Raw genomic sequence first — 17,359 nt, 5'->3', positions numbered from 1 at the left:
CAGGTTTCTCTGCTTCTTTATTGTGTTTCTGCACACTAAGTTAACATTTTAAAAATACAGCAGCTARAAGTTTCTTGACATCAAGTACAAACTCAGAAAAAAAGTGTTTCCTAGCAGAAAAAAAGGCATTCCCCCTTACATATGCTGTCCATAAAAACAATTATGTCAGTAAATTATGATTAGGAAGATAATATACATTAAAATATGCAATGTAATAACTGCCAGGAAAACTAGGCATACAATGAAAAACAACAAAGATACATTAAGAATCATAAGTTACGACTCTGAAAAGGAAAGCATTCAAATTTGAAAGCAAATACCATTGCCTATGAAGTTGAGCAGAATAAGGGACTCTTCCTCACTAGCCAGTCATGTGGAATTCCAGTACTCCAGTAACCAGGAGATTTTTTAGATCAAAATGGTCTCCATAACTACAGCTTTCAAAGTCAAAAGGATACACTCCTGTCAGACTTAAGGTAAAAATACAAGTGCAAGCCATCTACAACAGAAGACAGCAAAAGGCAAGTCAGGCAGATATGGTGAACACCTGAACTGCGCTTGTGTGAAAGCTCTGGAATGCAAGAATACGAACCAAACATCCAGCGCCAAAAAAAGTCATTCCAACTATAAAGGCACTGAGAATGAAATTTCTGTCAGAGTGGTATTTGACAGGAAGACTCCTGTTTTGGAAATTTCTGTTACCGAAAACAAGYTGGACTAACATGGATGCTGCTTACTCTCATTTCAGCTTACCCTCCTCAGAATGAATCCCACCACAGCCTTCAGCCCATGGTACTTACTGCCACAGGAATGCCTCCCAGTAGAGAATTAAGTGACAAAAGTGATTACAATGCAAGTGCAAATACAACCGCGTGCTTTGACCCTCCTACACTGTACAATCTAAAAGTCAAAAGATTCCTATGCAGACATCTGCAAATCAACTCAACTGTGCAAAAAATTACAAATATTAGCTAAAGTCCAGCAACCAGAGTCATAGGTTTTGTTCCCCCTGCATGAAGAAGGCTGAAAAATAAAACAAAAGAATTGTGCCCACCGCCTATTTTGTGGACACACGTATGCACGCAGAATTATCTTCCTTGAAGTTAACCTTTGTAAGGCCAATGTAGTCACTGTAACATGAAAGTAAAAATAAACTTTCTACTCATTTCCAGTCTGCTAATTTCAACATATGACAATCTGCCCTGCAACTGAGACACAGTCTACCTGAAGCAGAGCTCCTAGAACACTGATATGTAAATACAACACTGTCTCAGATAGGAGCAAAATAACTGTAACAGAAAATCCCCGTAAAGCTTATTTTCTTAATAGAGTTAAAAGTTTAATGCTGACCCTGTTTTGAGATATTTTAAATTCATTGCTGAAAACTTACTGATTTTATGTGTCTGTATATTTAGATATGATTTTATATAAACATATACACAGAAATTACAGCTTATTAACTCTATGCCTGGATAATTCAGCTTTTCTCTAGTAAAAATTCCATAATGATACCTTAACAAAATAATTAAATCTATATGAGAATTTTACATCTTAATTAGATTACTGGAGATAAAATATTCAACATCATTGTGACTCCTACACGGTAGTGAGCACACTGAAAGAGACCTACAGAATTAGGGAAAAAAAATCTTCAGTAGAACAAATCTAATCAACGGGAATTCAGCTGGATACAAGTATACTACAGCACTATGAAACACCTGAAGATTAAATATTTATACCACAGTAGCTCCCTAAGAACAAAATGTATATTTTGCATTTGCATATGCCAAGAAAGCTTTATCAACTAGTGAAACAAGCTTTGCAAATCAGAGCTGCACAAAAACTTTATGAAAATTACCAAGGCATTTAAAATACTTTTGAGTTGCAGTATGAAGTTTATTTAAAGACCCCTTTCACTTATGATAGGGATGGTTTGCTTGCTTTTAAGACCTTAAACTAATAACCTCAATAAAAAAGTGCCTTTCTATTCTGTATTAATTTAGAGATGCTGGCTTAAYTTGCAGCTTTAAGCACGTTAAAAGTTCATGTGTATTTATAGTTGGTAATTCAAACTGAGACAAATTAAACTAGGTTGTTCCCTCTTTACTCCAAATGGTTTTCCTCCACTAATAAAGCCACTAGTGAGATGGCTCCTCACCGATGTAATGGAGACTATGTCACAGCTTTCTTCTCCATACCCACCTGAGGTTTTATAATGGAGCAGTTTCAAATATTTTGGTTGATGCAGGCAACCTATAGCTAGCTTAGTGCTGCTGAGTCACTTGTACTTTTAAATGTAAAGGCAACATTAAGATGACTTTCCATCACATAATTTCCTAACTGCTAATTAGGAAAACTGAGAGTTTTCCTAAATAGGAAAAACTCTCAAAGGTATACAAGATACCTACAAATCAACCAGTTCTGAATTGCTGCCATCTTTATGCAGGGTCATTCTCAGAAAAGTGTTTGTAAGAACAGTACTGAAAAGAAACTTCAAGCTTAAAATGACTCTAGAACAAGCACGATCAAGCAGAAAGCAAGGAATGCTTTTCTTATTGCCAGGTCTGTAAATCTCCCTTCCAGAATTATTTTAGAATCTGTCATTCTCCGGTAAAACTGGCACTGATATGATTCTGCAGACTTGCACTACTATGATGCCCTCAGTTACCCTTTGCCCTTATGTTACCCTTCAAGCAGCTAAAGAACATTGCAAAGCCTTGAAATAGTTGGGGTCACTCTAAAAGGTCATAAAGTGATTTTAAACTGAATATTTCAACATAAAAACAAAACAAAACAAAAAAAAAGTAGTAATCTCAGAGTTCTGAATTTAGCATTGACAAGCTAGTGTCCTAGGATCTCTTGTGCTAAATGACACCAGCAAGCAGTGACTTTGCTTACTGGCTGAAGTAGCCCAATTAACAACTGTCCCTCAAAAAGATCCTTAAATACAATCAGTCAAGATCATGTCATCAATTCACAGACAGACCTGTTCCTCATCAAAAAATTTGATCGTGTTTTTGTACATGAATTTAATGCACCATTAATGCACTGTTAAATACAAGAAAGCATATAAAGGCAACAAGAAACATGCTCTAGAGAAAATCATTGCTAGCAGTATGCTTCAGAGGTAGATAAAGCTTGGGCCAGCTGGACCATAACTCTGTAACTGGCAACTTAAAGGGCAATTTTGTCTGGTCCCCAAATAAGATTCCAGCACCACTTAACTTCATTTCCATAAGGTTCTGTAAAAGGGTCTGATCCCCAGTTGTCATTAAGCTAGGTAACTCTCTTAAGAAAAGTACAACTTTAGGCAAAACACTGAAAAGAGCATATTAGTGCTCTGAGAGCTGCCAAAAAATATCTAGAGTAGCTGAATATTGTGTTTTGTCCTCACTTTCCTAGCACTGGATTAGGTTTCAGAAATCTGCTTCCCTCACACCCCACTGGCCCATCCTGGGGCTCAGCTAATTTTGTTTTCCACTGATATAATCAGTTTCCTGGGATCAACCAGACATTTTGTCAAATGTATTGCTCTTGGACAGTCTTGAGATACTGGTGGTTCTTTTCTCCTGTTCTCTTTTCCTGGCATATTATTAATTTTGACAGCTTCTATTTTTCTCTGTTAAAAGGTTCTAAATTTGTTGCTGAGTTTTGGAAAACATCTTCYGGCTTCTGTATAGATATAGTGGACATTCTGTGGCTCTATCCATGCCAAATAGCGATCATGCAGTGAACGTGATGGAAAAGGTCTAGATTCCATAAATCAAATTCTTCATTCTCCTCATCATGCTAAGCACCAAGTTGTATGCTTTTTTCCTTTTAAATAAAAAAGAAAGAGGATAAAAAGTCTTTTTTTTCTAAATAATGTGATGATAACTCTCCTTCCAAGCCACTGAAACAACTGCAATGAACCTCATCAGCCATCAGTGTTAACAGACTCTTGACTGCTTCACGCTTCTACTTGTTTTCAGTTGCGATTATTAACTCCCTCAAGCCACTGAGAGTGTTTGAAGAGACATATAACAATTTAGACAAAAGAGAGGGAATAAGATCTCCTCCCCTTATTTTTCCTTTAACTTTCAAAATAATTCCTGGCACATACTAACATTTATTAAACTGTGTTTTGAAACAAGTAAAGTTGTTAAGAGTTAATATTCACTCCTTCTCAACGGTACTTAGTAGAACTGAAAATGGCTGACTGTGAAGCTGTAGGGCATATACACACTGCAAAAAAAGGAAAAACAGTAATAAAAGAAATATCATTTATATCCAAGTATCACAATCTGGACCGACATTTCATGGGTCACCTACGGCCCAATCTGCTGAGCATGGTCCTTGGACTGTGCTTCAATATTCAAGAGATGCATATTTTGGAAGGATGAACGGACGGTTCGATTCATTAATGGCTGAAGAGGGCGAAAGTTGTCTACCATTCTCTTTTCCTCTTCACCATCTGAAGTGAAGAGCAGCATCCGAAATGCCTCCAGCTGAGAATGAGAAACGGCCAGTTTTGTGACTTTACTAACAGGAGAATTATTGGAGTAAATGATCAAACACAATCATTCATGCTTAGAAACAGATTATCAGATATAATATTACATTCCCATTCTGAGAAATCTTAGCATGAACTTCTGGCATTTCTTCGTACCTTGCTGATGAAGATTATGCCACCATTCCTATCAATGCAGAAGAAGAGTTGTCAATCATCTGCCATCTTCAGGCAAATTAGATCTTGAATATGTCAGTTCTGAGAACGAACTGATTCCCATTCAAACACTGGAACATATGCCATCTTTAAATAAATCTGTCTGAACTTCTTAATTTACACCCTTCCTGGAGCTCTATTGGCATATGCTGGTCTCCAGAAAAGAGGGAATCTCAGCAAGTAATAATCTAGGTAGTTATGTAGTTGTTGCTCTCAGAAGTTCGTAACTGAGGATTAAATGTGCACCAGATCAGATTTTTAACATTCACAAGAGCATTACAATATTATGTAAAATAAGCCTTTCCGTGCCATAAGAGAATGAGAATGAAGAAGAGCCAAGAGAAAAGAAAAAGTTTGATCAGAGAAGAAAAATTATACAGTACACATTCAGTTCTCTTCCTCGTTCTCCTACAGTTTTCTATTCTTTCAGTCCTGTTCCTTTAGGTAAAACTAAAGGTTAAGATCATATACATGCCTATTCTTCATGGCAAATGTTAATTTGGAGCTTGAATACAGATGGACACTAGTTCCTTGCAGAAGATTAAAAAAAAAAACAAAAAACCCACAGTATTTCACCTCACATCATTGGACTCGCACTTTATTAACCAAAGCCTCAAAAAAACACAGACATGGCACAGATAAACTCGCTTCAGAGTTTCTTCAAGTATGAAAAACTGGCARATTGGACCATAGTACATTTTTCCTTGATTTGCAACAATCACCAGGATTTAGTCTATGCTGTAATGCTTCTCAATTTTTATGACTCCTTTGAATACACAAAAAAATTCCTGAAAACACCCTCAAAACGCAGTTGTAATACAACTTCAATCTGTCCCTTTTCTGACCATTTCTACTTGTTCCTACACCTGTAATATACAAAGGAATAATATCATAATTTTAGGACTGCCTGTTGTACAATAAGAGCAGTAGAGGGCTCATGGTTACAAGACAGGGCTAGTGTCAGAAAAGACTACCAACCAAAAACTCCTCTGCCTGGGCTAAATTCTGGGACATCAGCACTTGCAGAAACCTTTGTCTGTCTATGCTTTTCAAATGGAAATAGAAAAGGAAATTCAAGGACAATACAGCCAACTCCAGTGTAAACACAACTATAAAAGCAAAGGAGAAAATCTACTGGAGTTCACTCTATCCTTGGTTATCAGAAAGGAATGTGAAGGTCTTGTAGACTCTCTCCCTTCTACACCTTCAGAGCTGGCCCCAAGGGAAGAACAGCGGATAGGCCCTTACAGTTACTGCAAGACTCCTGTGCAAATGCATGTAGCTCTCAGGAATACACATAAAAAGTCAGTGCAGCTGAGAATTTCATAAAACCTACCCGTTCTTCTCCCTCCTTACTAAAAAGGACTGGATCCTGTTAAGGAGAGTAAAATCATGCAGTGTTCTAACAAACAGTGTTAGAAGTTTTCAGGGAGCATCCAGCACAAAATATTGTCAGAAATCAGAATGAAAATATTCAGGGAGCCAGAGAAGCACCTTATACTCCTTACTGCAGAGGTCTCTATATTAATTGCAAAGGTCAATGTACTTCTCCAAACAGACACCAGGTGCGAAGCAGCCACCTATCATTGTTTTCACAGAGAATTACCAGTCCTGGTTACAACTTCTTCAGTGCATCTTCACTTTCCCTCTCCAGGAGTAGGCAAGCTAGTATGGTATAAAATGAAATGTTTGGACAAAATTTACCTGATTCTCATCAACCTCTATTGGTTTCTTCTTAATAATCCACGTGACTGATTCTGTAAGTGGAGGAGTAGTCAAAGAGCCTGCATAGGTCCAATAGTCAGGGCATGAAGGTATCAAACAGGAGGGGTCAAAGACATCAAACTCAATAACTGTGTCCTAAAAGCCCACAAAAAGAATTTATTTTTTTCAATTTGTAATTTCGGGGGGGGGATCACAGAAGATTTAAAAAGATGTTAACAATGAGATTAAATATTGAACATTATGTATGCATATGCAAAATTAAATGTTGTGAATATTAACAATGAGCTACGTAAGAATAACTTAAAACCCCATAAAGTTGTTATAAAATTGTTAAACTGGGTTTAAAGCATCAGAGGCAGCCAGTGAATAGATTAAAGTATTCTATTTTTCCTACAAACTATTAGGAACCGAATGAAGAAGAAAAGTATGTGAAGGACTAACAGACCGTATCTGTGTGAGAGCTAGAAGCAAACTGAAAAAAAAAAAAAAAAAAAAGGCTGAATGGTGGAACAAGTTCAAGTAGTTCTGCCATGTGTACTCAAAATATCTCAAATGATAGTGCTTTTATTTTTATCCAAATGATTTTAGGTAGTGGGGAGAGAAAAGATAACTAAAATTTTATTCAAGTTGCACCAAATATTCATGTCACCAGAACTTGCATCTTTCAACTGAGATACCAGTCAGCATGTAAAAGCTTTGGAAACTTTTATTTCCTACACAAACATTGTATATCTAGCGTGCCTCCAGGATATATTGAGGGTGCTGGAAAGGAATATCCCATTTTCCCTTAAATAGAGGGTTGAACAAGAGACACCCAACATGYGTCCCTTTGGGATGTGAGAAGAAGGTGTGAGAACATCAGAGCAGACATTATTTTCCCATTCCTCCTTCCTCAAGCCAGGAAAGCATTCCTCAGGTCTGGTGCTTAAGTCAGTGATAGTGCTGACAAGGCATCAACGGTGTTCAAAAGTTTTAAATCAAGTGCTGATAGAGTTGTTAGGCAACGGACACCCTTTGGAATTCATCAGCCCCTTTCAGGGCAGCACATACGCAGTTTTATGAGCCTGATGTTAGAAATTTTGTTTCTGAAAGACCGACCTTAGTTTAATTCAAATTCAGATGCTGTAAAACTTTATGTATTCTCATAATGGATGTAGATTTACAGATTTGTGTAGGTCTCTTTTGGCAGTGAACAGACTTGTTTGACATTTAACTGGAAGTTTTCACTGTATTGCCATAAATATTTGTTTTGTTTGGATAAAAGTAATTCTCACTGTGATAAAGGCACAGTGACTTCAAATGAACATACAAGCCAACAAACTTCTAGATGTGTCTTGTAGGTACGTTCAAAGCACCAGCACCTGGAGGAGCATGAGCTGCTTCTGAGTTCTCTCAGAGGCAGAGTGGTCCCCCTCCTGGCAGAAGGCAGAATATTCAGAATTCAACTATGAAGAAATAGTTGCATTTCCTTAGAAGAAACTTCAGTGTTTATAAACAAGCAACAGTAATTTCCTCCTTCCAAAACTAAAGATTATAGAGTCTTAATTCCAAAAGAAATAAACTTTCCACAGCACCGTAAGTTCCTTCTAGAAAGCAGGATGGAAAAAAAGAAATCCAGTGGCATCTGCCTTCGTGAAAGCAGAAGGGCCCGCTTCAGCAAGGGCAATACTAAACACGTATCATGCCCTTCTATGGATACACGATATTAAGAGCATCATTTCTTAAACCAAGGAGTTTGGAAAGCTTAAAGTATACGATCTCCTCCTCAAAAATTATATTTTTTCCTTAATTATAATCTAACAATTCTCCCTACATATCAGCCAGTCTATGATTATCAATGCTAGTGAAAAGAAAATGTTCATTAGTGTTTTGCTTAGGTTGAATGACTATGCTAGCTATCCTGAGCGATAACCAGTGGGACATTTAAAAATAATTACCTTGTGTTTAACTGCTGGCAAGGCATCTACCAACGTCTGCAGTCCTTCATGATGTTCTCCTAGCTACAGGACACATATAGGAAATGTTAAGCATCTACCTTAATCAGTGTTTTTGACATGAAAAAAAAGCCTAAAACTATTTTGGACTGTATTTGTTTTACAAATAAAGACACTAAAAAGGCATCATTACAGCTTTTATACAAAATTACCTTTAAAAATACTCCAATAACAGCCAAGCCATCACCTTCCATTACAGCTTCTTCAAAAGTTGGGTACACAACAGCATTCCAGTGTACTAAATGCAGCTGAAATATAAACAAACGAGAAATCAACACATACACAGAGCAGAGCAACGATACCAAGAAACCTGCCCTATTTTGATCTTTGCTACATTCAGTCCTTGGCAATTTGAGAGATGCAAAAGTGAACTACCTCAGCAATCACAGAAGACAAAAAGGTTATTGGAAGGTAATAGTCCTCCTCCCCCCACCTTTTTTTAAAGCAATAGCCCCAAAACCGTTTCACACAAATGAAAGGGACTTTTTTTGTGAGAAACAGATGACAGGGATGTCTGTTAAAGGCAGAAAAAATAGTTTAACGTAATTGAAAATGAGGAAAACTTCCATCTATCATAACAGAAAGAACAGACTATGCTATTCTGCTAAGGCACTTTCTCCTGAACATAACACAAGCCTCCTTTGCACTGTTACATGTCCAACACAAACGTTCTCACGTCAGGTTTTGTGCACTAAATAGAAAACCAGTATCAGTTCCAAAACTTAGTCTTATAGTTTTACTGTTAATAAATATATTGAAAACAGCATTTAGTATGTGTTTTCTTAATTTCCAAGTGTTTGGTAATAGTAGACAAGGTCCTTTTAAAGCAGTAAGGACTGGAGGTGCACCAAAGACAGTGGCTGAGATGCAGTGCATCCACCATACTCCCAAGAAAACAGATCCTACATCTCTTATGAACACTTAGCTTACTGCATCTCAAAGGTAGAGCAGTTACAAATCTTTTCAACTGAGAYCTGAGCTTGTGCATTTTACCTCAGCATTTGCTGTCTGTCTGATCAGCACTACATCAGCAAAGATCTGAAAGCTCTTTAAACTAGGGAAAACAACTGCCTGTCTGAAACCTCTCTTTGTTTCTCTCACCCTTTTCTCCTTTAAAGCTGCAGTTGTGCTATTCCATCCAGACAGAGTTGGAATACTAATGATATTTTGCTGCCTGCCTTAGGCTCATCTAGCAGCTATCACCATGAGAATTCAGAGAAGAAAACCAATGAAAGTTTCAGTCACATGGCCAATATTCAACTTAAGACCAAGTTCTCCAGAAAGTACAGTGGATATGAACTTACTAATATGGAAGTAGAAGAGCTGTGGCACTTAGCAGGTCTGATCCTTAGTAAGCTGCAGTTCAAGTTAAACAAATTCTGTGCTTTCTAACAAGCAYTATAGTTACAGACAGTCTGAAACAGTGTCCAGCCCATGCAAGTAACTGCACTGTTCAGCATTTTTCCTCATACCTCTGCTGGATAAACTTTACTGTCAACCGTGTGTTCTGAACCCCACTCATTTATGGCTCCCCAGTGGAAGTGGAACTGCTTCAGCCTATATGGGTTTTCCAAAGGACCTCCCATGATCGCTAAAAAACAAAACAAGACACGCACATTAATTAATACAGTTTTGAAATGTGCAGAAAGACAACACAGTAAGATCCCTCTTCAAATTAACTGGTCCAAGAAAATCAGCCAGAACTGTCTTACTGCAACAGTCCCCTACCCCTCGGATAATTTTACAACTCACTTTATTATGACAAAATTGTTCAAGGCAAACACAACACTGATTCCCTGAAGTCTAACTTCACTATACCAAATTGGGGACAATAAGCTTAGCCTCCTTATCAGTTTTCCCTAAATGGAATAAAATTTTTCCCAATTCACATGGAGTTTGGCAGAATCATGCTGATAACACATACATTCTACATTCTTTTCCTGGAACAGGGATTTGAGAACTGTCTTACCACAGAAAACATGTGCCTCGACAAAGACAAAGCAATGGATACATCTATTAAATAACATCCCAGTGAAACCTCAATATCTATGAGAAATACTGACGTTTTTCCAGTGACAATACAAATCTTTAGTATCCAAGTTTTAACTGATTTTGCCAGTAGAATCAGTATATAGTGTCAAACATTCAATTCTCTTTTTTGAAAATTTAAAGAAGTYCAGAAGTACTAATCTGCAAGAACCGTAACGCACTGCAACACAGCTTTCAGACTACATAATCAGTGTTGAAAGATCTCCTACATACCTAAAAATAGGCTAATATTATGCCTTTTGTGAAATGTGCAAGCTACATACCACACAGCATCTAAAAATACAATCTGTCCATGGGTAAAATTCCAAGTTTCTAGAAGCATTGATGTACAGCTTATCCATAAGCATGGGTAAATATTCCCAAGGTTTTGCTCTCCTGTTTTCAAAAGGCCTCTCATCATTTTGTAAACAATGCTAATGAAACCATTCATGCCTGGTTTTCCGTACACTGCCGGTTTTTACTCATTTCCCCTAGAATGAACCAGACATATTATACAAAGTCCTCTTGCTAACCACTACATCATAGCATCAGCTCAATTACAGAYTGTGATTACTTCCAAAGGGCTAACAAATATGTAGCTGTTGAGATTGATTTGCTGACTTAACTGTAACTCATGCTTAAATTTTACAGCAAATGATTGCAGAAAGCATATAATCCCAACACTACTTCTGAAAAGAAGTTAATCACTTTAATGCTAAGGAGAAAACAAGAGGCATTAGGAGCTTTATGAGCTTAGATTTTTTTTTTTCAAATGCCCACAGATTTGAAATTCTAAGTTTGTTCCAATATGCCTGCTTCTGATGAAAAAGTAAGATAAAACAAGCTATGCAGATTGGCATTTTAATTAATTTCAACCACTGCTGATCAGCTCTTGGCATAAATGCAAAACTGACAGTCAATCATAAAATGCTGATAGACAAAGATAATTTGGGGGAATGAGAAGAAGATGGAGACCACACTGCCAAGTCTTATAAAGTCAGAATTAAGGTTTCTGTGCTCTTAATATCATCCATTCCTGATTATGTAAAAATATAAACCCACAAGTGACTATATACATGTGAATAATTGCATTCAGTTGAATGTTTGCTCACGAGGCACAGGCAGACATATGTAGAAAATCAGGTTCTTAGAGCGGACACTAGAAAAATACAGGAAATAAACAGGAACTTACAATTCCTTTCCAGGCATTTTTCCATTCCACTTTCTCTCAATTATTTAAGTGTTGACAATTTCAAAGCAAAAGGGAAGCTTAGAGAGACTCGTAAAAGAATCACAGCAGCTCTTTACTCTAGCCCTAGCTGCGTTTTAGGCTCATTTCCTTGAGGCACATGGCATTCAGGCACACAGACAGGACCATGTACTTTACATACCTTCCCCACACCCTCTTCCTTCTTCATCTTCCTGCTCTGTTCAAARCAAACACCCAACAGGAGCACTACACCTTCATCTTTTGTCCAAGTCTTGTTTTGCCTCATCTCGGGAATTCTGCATGCTATCCTGGACACACACTTGATTTTGTGTTTTTCATCTTCTATTTCAACTTCGTTGCCTCTTTTTGTTTGTTTATTCATTAGCTTTTCTTCTCTGGATTTCTATTATGGTTAGATAGAAGCTGGCAGAAAGAAAAATCAGATATAGCAACAGTAGAGAAAGTAAAGTGGAGGAAGGAGGAAGGCACTTGGAAATCTGGCAGTTTATACAGCAACACCCCATGATTTGCTGCTTCTGTCTATCATTTCGGAGTTCTATCACTGATCATTTAATGCCATTCTCCACTAGCTGTCAYCACTACCCTGTTTTTCATCTTTCACCTTTCATTGACTTGAATTCATCTGAGGAAGACGATGACAATAGAAAGGTGACCATCCAGAGAGCAGCAACAGGAATCCACATGCCTAAATCTTTATGTCAGGCATTCAGTCTTAAAGATGAAGCAGCTGAGCTCCTTCAGAGCTGTGACTTGTTCTGCATAGCCAGTCTCTGAAAGGCCAGCACTCTGATGATCTCAGGCTTGCTGCTACATCACAGATACTGCCCCTCTGTATTTAAATGCTGCATATTTCTTAAGTTCTTGCATGCACCCCACTTCTATTACATCAATTTTTGCAGCAAAAGATGACTTTGTTATCTATTGAACTGCAAACCATCACACTTCCCAGGAACGTATCCTCAAATGATAGCAAGGTATGGCTGTATAAAGTAAAAAGATGTTAAAAGCAGAACAGGTCTAAAGCTAATATGTTAAAATCACTGATGAACTTGTTAGTAATTCTCTGTCTCCTCTGACACCACCTCAAGAATAAAACTGCATTTTGTACCGTGAAAATAAAAGGGCACTACCTCCTGGTTCTCTATTACATATTAAAGCCTTGAAATGAACAGTTACTAAAATATTCCTTAGATAGAAACTAGTATACTGGAGGAACAGCTATAAACAATAAAGAACCTCACATGACACCCTGAGAACTCCATACATTACACCRCTATCATCTTAGTTGTACTGTTTTTCTCAGCCTGTTTCCAAACACCAACCAAAAACACTGGTATTGAGGAGATAACACATTTGTTTCACACGCCAAACACTTCCCAAGAACATTATGAAATCCTCTAAATTCTTCTATCTCTCATGGTAAGCAGATAGYCATTTTAAACAGATATGACTCTAACCAGACACATTCAAACTCATCCAAGGTCCTTCAACTTTTTCCTCCAAAGCAAGCTGACTAACTGGCATGCATCAGATGCTGCTACTCAGTGTTCCCGGTCAATTACTACCCATTCACCTAGCTTTGCTAAAAAACCTCTTCATACATAACAGCAATATACTTTGGTAAACTTGACTTTAAAAGGAACAGCGAAAAAGAAATTTTGAATTTGGTAGCAGTATCTTGACTTGAAAATCACTTGAGTTTATAGAACGTTTCAGAAAACAGCTGCTCCAGTCAGAGTAGTTAGTCACAACAAATTGTTGGAATACATAACTGGGTTTTGCATGTATGGACTTTTGTTTATATGAAAGCAACAGGAACACATACACCTGCTCCCTATGATAGCAGCTCAGTATTACTTAGATCTCCAAAAGCTTGAGATAAGYATGTATACTTTTCCATTGAAAGTTCATTCTACTGCTGATTATTTCAAATGCATTAAAAATATCTGTTAACATTTCAAAAGAGATAAGTGCCAGATTACTTTATTAATGCTCAATGATGGAATCACATTTAAAGTTAAGTAGCTATATATACACACACATTAAACATACTAATGAAGACTGACTCTTTCAGACAAAGCTGTAACATTATAAAGAGCTAAGCAAAAGGCAGACCATTAATGCTTGTTTGATAAGAATAAATGTCACCCTACAGTGGAGGATTTATACTCAATACCCCAGTAAAAAATATACAGTAAAAACAAGGCRTGTGTAGACCTTTTGCATTACAATTCTCAAATTTGTAAATTTCTGTTTAGCAAAAATATTTGTTTTCAACATGTTTTGCTATTGAAATTTCACAGTATGCAAGGTTTGCTACTCTAAGCAAGAATCATATGTTTGTTAGATCTTTGAGTTTTGCTTACTTGATCTATCAGTAGAATCATCAAATTCAACCAGGAATGAATACCCATTGTTCCAGATGTGCAGACACGTGGCTGGGTCATAGCTGATTTTCAGGGGCTTCAGAAAAGGGTCATAAATGCTGTCTCTCCATTGGATATTGATAGGAGACTGTCGTGTGCCTCCAGGAATCGAAAGTGGACTCTGCCAAAGCGGATGCACTAGAAGAAAAAGAAGAGTCAGGCTCTAATGCACAATATAGAACCTAAAACTACTTCTTGGCAAGAGAATAGGCTGCTTTGGCTTTGAAGGCTAATTCAAGCCAGCTGATGCACCAGAAGTTAAAGAAAATAATACATTCCAGCTGTGTGACTCAGAGCTACACAGGGAAGTTTAGTCATTTGGCTTACAGCTGTGTTGACACCCTTCTGCAACAGCAAAACACTTCAAACAAATTCTGCCCCCTGGACTGAAAATTTTCTTATTTTTGCCAATGGATTTTAATGYGGCTTTTGCCACATTTTGGCCATGGCTTTGCTGTACCACTTCAGCTTTCTTTATGCACCAGTACCATCAGCTGATGTCACAGGACACAACAGACATAGGATTATTCCCACTCTGGAGCAAAAACATTCTCTTGAAGATGCCACGGTCTTTTGCCTACATGCCTCTGTATTTAGGGGTTACACCACTGCTAAGGGCAGGTCTTCGAGGCTCCCAAAGCAACACTGACCAAGAGCACTTTCTARGGTCAGGATCCAGAGTGGATCTAGGATCTTCAGGCCTGCAAGAAAACCCTAAATGATCAAGGTTAAGGGCAGCTTGCAGGACAAGGGCAGAGGCAGGAATACAGTTTCCACAGAGATGTGCTCAGCTTAAAAATGGAACAGAGATCTGCACGGATCCAGGAAGCGCTTATCTGCGGCTCCTGACAGCAGCAGCCCAGACGAAAGGTTTTGCAGCTTCCTGTTTGCTGAATGCAAAATACAGAGGCTTGAGGCACCGTGTAACGGGCTACTCCCTCAGATACAGCTGTCTCAAACCAACCGCTTGTTTTCCACATGGGAAAAGAGGGTTAGATCTTGTACGGGCTCACTCCGGCAGCTGAACAGAACCAGCTCCCCCCCACCAGCTTCCTCGCCGAAGGGCAAACTTTAGGCTCGAGGCGGCGGCGCCGCAGCTGGCTTGTCCGAGACAAGCCGGGCTTTGGCCARCGGCTGCTGTCCCGCTCCCCGAGCCCCAGCCCGAGCGGACGGGGCGCGGCGGCGGCGGGGGGAGCCGGGCGCTGCCCTGCGCTCGGGCCAGCGGGCCGGGGCCGGGGCGGGGGGCTCCGTGCCCTCGGGCAGCGGCGGGACTCACGGGCGTCTCGCAGGCGGTAGGAGCAGCAGGTGCCCAGGCTGCACGGGCGCGTCCCCCGCGGCCAGGCGGCCGCCGCCAAGGCCCGGCGCAGCAGCGGCAGCAGCATCGCGCAGGAACCCGCCCAGCGCCGCTGCCGCTGCCACCGCCCCGGCCCGGCTCGGCTCGGCCCGGCTCGGCCCCTTCCGGCCCGGGCCGCCGCCTCCCGGCCGCGCTCTCCCGGGCGCCGGCGCTGCCTTCCACTGCGCGCTTTGCCTGCGGGCGGAGTCAGAGAAGGGACCGAAGCTCGGCGCGGGCGTGGGCGAGCCCTTCCCCTCGCTCAGGCTGATGCCCGTGCCTGGCTCAGACCAAAAACGCACGTTTCCCTCCAGARTCCTAGCTCGCCTACATGTCTGAGGTTATCTAGCTGGTTTTGCTCCTGGGGAAGGGGTGATCCCTCGCCGGCAGAGATRCAGGTTGCCCTGGCACGGCTGGGGCTCTGCCCCAAAGGCACACGCACAGAAGCCAGTGTTAGAGCTGCTCTGCGTGTCCACGCGTGTCCCAAAGGCAGGAGGTCTGGCACCGTGATGGGTCCACCCAAGGGACCGTGAAAGGAGCCAATGGAGCAGCCACTGCTCAGAGCAGGCCTAGATTAAACTGTGGTTAAACCCCTGATTCCTCGATGCACCCCTTCTACGTTATAGCTACCTGCAGGGAACACAAAGCAAAATGGGACGTCAGTAGAAAACTGCTGGTGATTGCAAAGGCACAGAGATAAAATAAAAATCCTCATTTCTRCTGAGGCCATTGGGCAGCCAGGAAGAAAACACTAAGCCTCAATGCTTCTTAATCTTATCACCTGCTCTGAATCATATTTCTTGATTACTTTCTCAAAATCCTTCTTTTGCTGATCTGATTACCTCTTTGGGATCTTCATTCCTGTTACTCAGACAGTGCTTTTGAATTTTCATGAGAAATCTGACATAGCATTGAGAATGTTTTGATGAAACAGAGAAAACAATAGACTCTCAAATTGTGCCAACCATGAGGGAACTTACTGTTTGCTCTAGTTTACAACATTTTGTAAGAAGTTTCCATTGTATTCACAGTATAACATTTATAGMGTACTCTGAGTTGAGAGTAACAGGGTGTGCAAATCTAGTAAGTGATTTGCTTTGAGAGACTACCTGCTCAGAAAACAGGTCATTGGCGACGTACAGTGGCCAACAGCATATGATAATTTGCAAGTGTCAGGATTTGTTTAATCTGAATTAAGTCACGTTTTACTTTATATATTTTTTTAGATATGCCTTCTGTTAAGTGCATATATACAGTAGCATTTGATTGTAAACATAATTCTTGGTTTGACTCTCATGATGTTTTTCAGTATGGGCAACCTTGCTATCCTCAATGTATAACTTCTTATACCTTAAAAAGAAAAGAGATACTTTATGAAGTTTAAAACACTTGCTGCCCTTAGAGGTCTTTATTCAGTCAGGGTTAATCACAGTTTAATACCGTACTGCTCATGGTTACGCAACAGTACTCAGCACAGGTCAGATGTATCTGCTGCAGAAGCTAGTTACAAACAAGTTGGTCCCAGTCAGCAAGACAACCCAGAACTTCTTAACTGCAGCAAAGAGTACTTGGCAGGGCTTCTGCAGCCCCAGGGTTTTTTGGTATTGAGCATGAACAGGAGATACGGGTTTTTTTCCCCACTTTTTTCTACTGATAACACAAGCTTCCCATTCCTTTACATTCCATTCCTCTGTGACATTGTTCTCTAAACRCAATTGAGTCTCATGCCCCTTGAGGCCAGGACAACAAAACATAATATATGAAGGATACATAATATATGTATCCTCTACACTCTAGTATAAAGTGCTTATGTTGTGGAGCATAACTTTCCTTCTACACAAACATCACTCTATTGTGCATGTTAAAAGCTATCTCAAAATAAATCTTGGAATTTTCCCAACCTGCTTTCCTGCTTTGAAC

The 17,359-nt window shown here is 39.6% G+C and overlaps 1 protein-coding gene across 2 annotated transcripts in view; it reads right to left on the bottom strand.

Moving 5' to 3' along the window:
- The window catches only part of CA5A (carbonic anhydrase 5A), a 24,475-nt gene continuing 7,116 nt past the window's right edge, over positions 1–17,359 (bottom strand). Inside the window, exons 1-7 of one of the 2 annotated variants that reach the window (XM_085310141.1) lie at positions 15,386–15,507; positions 14,050–14,247; positions 9,897–10,015; positions 8,577–8,672; positions 8,368–8,430; positions 6,410–6,565; positions 1–4,487 (exon numbers count right to left, since the gene is read on the bottom strand). In XM_085310141.1, the coding sequence (XP_085166267.1) occupies positions 4,308–4,487; positions 6,410–6,565; positions 8,368–8,430; positions 8,577–8,672; positions 9,897–10,015; positions 14,050–14,247; positions 15,386–15,491 (918 nt within the window). In that variant the 5' untranslated portion in view covers positions 15,492–15,507 and the 3' untranslated portion in view covers positions 1–4,307. Of the gene's footprint in view, positions 4,488–6,409; positions 6,566–8,367; positions 8,431–8,576; positions 8,673–9,896; positions 10,016–14,049; positions 14,248–15,385; positions 15,508–17,359 lie in introns of those variants that run through there. The other variant, XM_085310142.1, reaches the window with a different exon arrangement.

The sequence above is a fragment of the Rhea americana genome, unplaced genomic scaffold, assembly GCF_003343005.1.
Source record: "Rhea americana isolate MKP2758 unplaced genomic scaffold, rheAme1 scaffold_311, whole genome shotgun sequence".
Lineage (NCBI taxonomy): Eukaryota > Metazoa > Chordata > Aves > Rheiformes > Rheidae > Rhea > Rhea americana.
Note: the sequence above shows the minus strand (reverse complement) of the source record. Positions and strands in the feature narration are given on the sequence as shown.